Here is a 7500-nt window from a genome sequence, read left to right as displayed (position 1 = left end):
TCTCACTAAACTAAAATGACAAAGATAATAATGTAACATGGAGCAAGCAGAAAAAAAACGTTTTCACTAACGGTTATGACAGTTAATACTATCATTTGATGATGTTCTTGTGTAACATTGTATTTTTCCTTTTAATGGAACTTCTTTATTTAGCTGTTCAGTTATTTCACACCCTGTGCGTTTATGTAAGTTTGTGCCTGCCTATGTGTGCGTATGTGTTAGGGTAGTTGTTAGATACACATGTATTGTTAAAATGTATGTACGCAGTGTGTGTGTGTGTGTGTGTGTGTGTGTGTGTGTGTGTGTGTGTGTGTGTGTGTGTGTGTGTGTGTGTGTAGTCATATTTTGGTGTGTGTATGTAACATAGATGTAATGTTTTATGTTAACAAAGCGTTTTTGGAAAGCACCTAGAGCAGATTTCTGGATAGTGTGCTATATAAGTATCCATTATTATTATTATTATTATTACACCCCGCTCCCCTTGACTGTTTATACGTGCCCATGGCCGAAAAACATTAAAACATTATTTTTTTCGTTTCATTTCATTTCTCTCTCTCTCTCTCTCTCTCTCTCTCTCTCTCTCTCTCTCTCTCACACACACACACACACACACACACACACACACACACACACACACACACACACACACAGGGGCCATGGCCTGTACTGATTAAACTTGATGTCGAGTTTGAGTTCTCTCCTTCCCTCCCTCTCTGTCTCTCTCTCCCTCCCTCCTTCACCGCTCTCTCTCCCTCCCTCCCTCCCCCTCTCCCTGTCTCTCTTTCTCTCTCCCTCCCTCCCCCTATCTACCTCTCTCACTCCGTCCCTCTTCCCCCTCTTCCTCTCTCTCTCTCTCTCCCCACTCCCTCCGTCCCTCTCTCCACCTCCCTCCTTCCATCTCTCTCTCTCCGCCTCTCCCTCTCCCTGTCGCTATCTCTCCCCCCCCCCCCTCTCTCTCCTTCCCTCCCTCCCCCCTCTCTCTCTCTCTCTCCGTCTCTCCCTCCCTATCCCTCCCTCCCTCTCTCTCCCTCACTCCCTCCCTCCCTCCCTCCCTCAGTTTCAGTTTCAGTAGCTCAAGGAGGCGTCACTGCGTTCCGGGACAAATCCTCCCTCAGACAGACAAAACACAATGGAATCCCTTACTGACCAACAGACAGCCAGGTCCAGCCCCCTCCATGGAAGTAGATGATGGTGGGCTGGGTGGGCGTGGAGGAGGGGTCTTTGTGGGGGGTGTAGACACTGACCGGCACCCCCTGGTACACGTCTTGACTCACCTGGCAAACCAACAAACAGACGAGGTGATGATTATACATGGTGATGTATAGGGACTTACAGGTAGACACGATACATTCAGACAAGTAAGCACAAGCACACACATATGTATGTGTGTCAGTCTTTGCGGGGGGGGGGGGGGGGGGGGGGGGGGGGGGTTGGGGGTGTAGACATTGACCGGCATCCTTTGATACACCGTCTTGACTCACCTGGTAAAAAAAAACAAACAAACAAACAGACGATGGATACAAGGTATGGAATGAATGAATGAATGAATCCCTATTTTCCAACCGCGGGTGAAGATACTAGCACACTGGCCGACTTACGTATCTGCAATTATTCTAAGAGACACACAAACAACATATGCACATATAAATTTAGTCATACTCAATACATGTACACATGTACAAGGAAAACGCAGCGTCAAACTGAGAGACACAACATCGTGCATATGTGTACAAAACGGAAGTCACACACACACACACACACACACACACACACACACACACACACACACACACACACACTACATACATCTATGGAAATATAGATAGACACGATACACACACAAACACGCAAGCGAGTGCGTGCATGCACGCACGCACGCACGCATGCACACACATGTATGTGTGTATGTGTGTCAGTGTGGTGGGGAGTGGTACGGGGGGGGGGGGGGGGTAAGGGGGTGACTCACCTGATAAACAAACAGACGAGAGAAACAGGGTGATATAATTCTAGGGACATAATAGGTAGACATGACACACAAAGACACGCAAGCGCGTGCGCACATGCACGCACGCACGCACGGACACACACACACACACGCACACACACACACACACACACACACACACACACGGATGTATGTGTGTCAGTGTGATGGAGAGTAGTGGGGGTGGGGTGAAAGAGAGAGAGAGAGAGAGAGAGAGAGAATCAGGAAGTGATAATGTAATGAAAAGAAATGCTGCGACTTTCTTTCCTATTTCTTTTTTTTTTTCAGTGCATCTGGAGATAATGCCAAGCAATGGATTTCAAAGCAAATTCACTCATGCACCCCTTCCAACATACACACAAAACACACACACACACACACACACACACACACACACACACACACACACACACACACACACACACACACACATACACACACACACACACACACACACACACACACACACACACACACACACACACACACACAGGTCTTTCATAGCCCTGTCCCAATTAAAAAAAAAACAACTTGGGGAATGAACTCTTTCAGTCGTGATAACAAACAATAACGGTGAAGTGGCATGTGGAACGGATATGAAAGCTGGCTCGAATTCTCCTATCAAAAGTATAAATAGTTAATGAACAGATAGTGAATATGTTATCCAAAATATCTAGGTTATGAAGTACAAAATGTTGTTTTTAAAAAAAAAAAGAAAAAAAAAATCCATCTATTTTAATACATGATGGTTTGTTGGCCTTACAATTAACAAACACAAGTAATCGATAAGCGATATCTCTCTCATCCAGAAGGACGTGATTAACGACAGTGTTATCGCTGTGGACACTCATTATAAAAATGGTTCGGGTTTTAACCCCTTGACTACTGCGAACGAGTGTGCTCATCAGTAAAGGGCTGTCACCAGAGACAAAATGTGCTGACAGGTACAGGATGTCAGTCACCATTCTGAAAGCGGATTTGTATAAGGAGGAAGGCGGAGGAATTGACGGGCGCAAGAGCCGAATGGTTAAAGCGTTGGACTTTCAATCTGAGGGTCTCGGGTTCGAATCTCGGTGGCGCCTGGTGGGTAAAGGGTGGAGATTTTTTCCGATCTCCCAGGTCAACATATGTGCAGACCTGCCTGTGCCTGAACCCCTTTCGTGTGTATACGCACGCAGAAGATCAAATACGCACGTTAAAGATCCTGTAATCCATGTCAGCGTTCGGTGGGTTATGGAAACAAGAATATACTCAGCATGCACACTCCCGAAAACGGAGTGTGGCTGCCTACATGGCGGGGTAAATAAACAGAACGGTCATACACGTAAAATTTTACATGTCTGTCTGAGTGTATATGTGTGTGTGCCTGAAATCTGATTGAATGACACAGGAAACGAATGATGAGCGCCCAGTGGCAGCCGTCAGTCAGCTCTACCAAGGTAGGTAGCCTGTTGTGCAAATTACCCCATGCTTGTAAAGCGCTTAGAGCTTGGTCTCTGACCGAGGATAGGCGCTATATAAGTATCCATATCAATCAACCAATCAAGAATGAATAAGATGCTCATGTGCCAATTCAGTGTCCCTGAGGTTCTGGGTTCAAACCCGCTCTCGCACCAACTTTCTCCCAAATTTGACTGGAGAATCAAACAAAGCGTCTAGTTATTCGGAGGAGACAATAAACCGAGGTCCCATGTAATGTGTAGCACGCACTTGGCGCACTGAAATAGAACACACGGCAACAAAAGGAATGTCCTCTGGCAAAGTTCTGTAGAAAGAAATCCCCACTGATGGGTATAATATATATATATATATATATATATATGTGTGTGTGTGTGTGTGTGTGTGTGTGTGTGTGTGTGTGTGTGCATGCACTAGCACTCAAGGCCTTGCTTAGCGCGTTGGGTTATGCTGCTGGTCAGGAATCTGCCTAACAGATGTAGTGTAGCGTATATATATCGATTTGTCCGAACGCAGTGACCTCTCCTTGAGAAAACTGAAACTGAAACTATGTGGACTTCTTCCTCTTCGGACGTCATTACTTTTGTTTAGCAAAATCATGACAATGAAAACACACAGAAAGTGGTGACTGCATTACATGTGGAGTGATGGCCAAGAGATAACGCGTCCGCCTTGGAAGCGAGAGAATCTGAGCACGCTGGTTCGAATCACAGCTCAGCCGCCGATATATTCTCCCCCTCCACTAGACCTTTAGTGGTGGTCTTGACGCTAGTCATTCGGATGAGACGATAAACCGAGGTCCCGTGTGCAGCATGCATTTAGCGCACGTAAAAGAACCCACGGCATCAAAAGGGTTGTTCCTGGCAAAATTCTGTAGAGAAATCCACTTCGATAGGAAAAACAAATAAAACTGCACGCAGGGAAAAAAAATGGGTGGCGCTGTAGTGTTGCGATGCGCTCTCCCTGGGAAGAGCAGCCCGAATTTCACACAGAGAAATCTGTTGTGAAAAAAAAGAAAAGATAAAAAAGAGAGAAATACATAATTCATGCCACGATGACTTCTTTTCACTGAGGCTATAAACGTTTAGTCAAAGGGCTAAACGTGTTGCAGTCCCTGATATGGCTGTCTTGATCGGCTGGGCTACAAGTCCAATGAGTGAATGGAAAAATATTATTCAGAGTACGTATGAGAATTGAGGCATGTACATACCCCCTGCCCCCCCCCCTCTCTCTCTCTCTCTCTCCCTACCTCTCCGCCTTGTTCCAAATTACTTTCATCTGCTTCTTAATCCCCTTTTCTCTGTATTCTCTGTGTGTGTGTGTGTGTGTGTGTGTGTGTGTGTGTGTGTGTGTGTGTGTGTGTGTGCACGCGTGTATGTGTGTGTCCGTGTTGTGCGTGCGCATGTGTGTGCGTGCGTGCGCATGTGTGTGTGTGTGTGTGTGTGTGTGCGTGTGTGTGTGTGTGTTGTACCTCTGTCTACCTCTTTCTCTCACTCATCTCTTGAATCATTCAAGTGCACATGTACACTCCTAGAAACCGTTCCCACTCTTTGTCTCTCTTTCCCTTCGCCCCATCTCACTCTCCCCTCCCCCCCTTTTCCCCCGCCCCCACGCCCTCCCTTCCTCTACCTCTCTAAGACTCTACGATACGTCACACAGAGACTTAAAGAGAGGGAGAGAGAGGGGGGGCAGAGACAGAGAAGCAGGGAGAGAGAAAGACAGACAGCCAGACAGACAAGGATTCAGCAGATACATACCGTAAGCGAGACGGGCTCGGGCCTCTGCCAGGGCAGAGGGTTGAACATGATGGCGAACAGAGTGTTGATGAAGATCTTCAGCCCCTCGTGCCCCGGGTTGATGCCTATGTACTGCAGCAAGGAGCTCTGCACATCAGGTGGAGGGAAATCTTAACACATTCAGACAACAAAGAGTGGTAACTCTCTCGATCCATGTTCAAGGTACACAACTCCAAGTCGATGCTAACTGGTGCCACCAGTTCAGCTAGCACACAGGTAGTAAATAAAAAGGTACATTGGAACAAACCCAGACACTTCATTAAAAATGAAGGTCCGGTCCGGGCCTGTCCTTATAACGATCATTTGACATGTGCACACAGCAGCAATAACAGAAGAGATGTGCAAACACAAATTAGCTTTTTATTCACCACTGGCATAGCCTTTTAACCCTGATTATGATGCTACATAGAATATACAGACAAAACAGAACAAATACATGGTTGCCTCAGTCATTGGGTACGTGACTCGAAATCAAAGAATAACGAGGCTAGGAGAGTAAAGGATAGAGCAACGAAGAGTGGCACACTCTCTCCATGGGGCAGGACAAGGTACACAACTTCAAGTCAATGCTGCTTATGCTACCAGATCAGCTAGAACACAGGTAAATAAAATGTACATTGAATTTTTAACCCATGCAGGTCTAAGGAGCTTACAGCCTCAGCCAGCTTGCCTATTACATTGATGCAAAAGAAAAACTCACAAAATAATCATACTAAAATTGTCCGGGGGTTTTCTCCAAATTGACATGTGCAGACACATGACCGGAAATACTGTAGAAGTTAGTTCCCTTTGTCTGCGTTTTATGCATATGTAGGATTGTTGTAACTGTTTTAATGATACAAATTTTGACGCCCCCCACCCCCGAACATTGCTCCGCAACAGAACTCGACGGGTTAATGTAGAAGTTAGTTCTCTTTGCGTGACGAGTATGCTCGCCATAAGGGGTTTCCATTCACTGATCTAAATATTGATAGATCATTGGCCAGGAAAGCTGAAGCCAACTGGACGCCATATTGTTACTCGTATCCGGCCGTCAGCCCGTTGAGAAGAGTAAAAATATATAAACGTTCCAAGTGACTGTTGATGAACACATTTTCGGGTAAGTAAAACTTCATTAATCAACCAACAGTCAAAAAATGACAAACTTAATTGCAATAACATGACAAAAACAGGCAACTTACTGCCGCCAAGGCGATCCTTCCACTCTCATCTAGCCATCGTATCTTTTCCGGTTCCGGTAAACCCGGTGGTAGAGGGCGCTGCAGCACCAGGTGGATTCGGTAAGCCACGGCCAGAACCAGCATGCTCAGCAACAACAGCCACAGAACCTTCATCCTGAACAGTCAGCTGAACAGAGAGAGAGAGAGAGAGAGAGAGAGAGAGAGAGAGAGAGAGGTGGGGGACAGGAGGAGGGGAGGGGGCCACAGAACGTGGATAATCAAAAAAGGATGATTGATGGCTGTCGACAGGATAAGAACTATGGATGTTTTCTTTCTTTGTTTGATTTTTGTGTGTGTGTATTTTTGTATTGTTTTGTTTTGTTCTTGTTTTATTTTGTTTTGATTTCGTTCATCTAATTTATTTTATTTTGTTTTATTTTCATTTTGCTTTGATTTTTTTCCTCTCTCTCTCTTCTACTGACTGTGGGATTAGTTATAGGCTGTAATTCGTGTGACTCCTGCTTCCAGCTTGATTTAACTGACCTCTATCTAAAATAATGCATTGAAAACTGTTTAGATACTGGAAATGTCTGGAAATGTCAAGGTTTTCCTATCTTGTTTTCTTTTTTCCGTCTTTTGAATAATTTCCTTTTCTCTTTTCTTTTCTTTTTTTTTCTTTTGTTGTTGTTGTTGTTGTTGTTGTTGTTTAACTCCCCAGTCTATTGAAACAACGAAATCATTTGCTTTTTGTGGGCTTTTCCCCCCACATAGTTTTCGGTGGGAAGTCTATATATGTGAAAACACATCGATCATGCCTATGCACGAGGGGAACAAAAGTGATAATTCATTAACCGTACCATAAGATTATCGACCACAATAATGGATTCGATTTCTTTTCACACAGGTATCTCCAAAGAAAAGGAAACAGAGACGAAACGGCACACAACACTCGACAATACGATTTGACGCGTAACAAAAGCTTTCTGCTGCTGCTGCTGCTGTTGTTGTTGTTGTTGTTGTTCTTTTGCCTCTTTTGTGAAAAACACTGACGCCACTACTGAAGCAGTTGAGCTCGTGAGCGAAGTTGTGAGTGTTTTTCGTA

The 7500-nt window shown here is 45.0% G+C and overlaps 1 protein-coding gene across 3 annotated transcripts in view; it reads right to left on the bottom strand.

Annotated features, from left to right (window-relative positions):
- Positions 1-7500, bottom strand: part of LOC143300345 (neutral cholesterol ester hydrolase 1-like) — a 16748-nt gene that overhangs the window by 4722 nt on the left and 4526 nt on the right. For all 3 annotated transcript variants that reach the window (XM_076613947.1, XM_076613948.1, XM_076613946.1), the window contains exons 2-4: positions 6420-6585; positions 5200-5325; positions 1148-1274 (exon numbers count right to left, since the gene is read on the bottom strand). In XM_076613947.1, the coding sequence (XP_076470062.1) occupies positions 1148-1274; positions 5200-5325; positions 6420-6572 (406 nt within the window). In that variant the 5' untranslated portion in view covers positions 6573-6585. The remainder of the gene's footprint in view (positions 1-1147; positions 1275-5199; positions 5326-6419; positions 6586-7500) is intronic.

Source organism: Babylonia areolata, chromosome 26, assembly GCF_041734735.1.
Source record: "Babylonia areolata isolate BAREFJ2019XMU chromosome 26, ASM4173473v1, whole genome shotgun sequence".
In the NCBI taxonomy this organism is placed as follows: Eukaryota; Metazoa; Mollusca; class Gastropoda; order Neogastropoda; family Buccinidae; genus Babylonia; species Babylonia areolata.
This window is presented reverse-complemented; position numbering and strand designations above follow the sequence as displayed.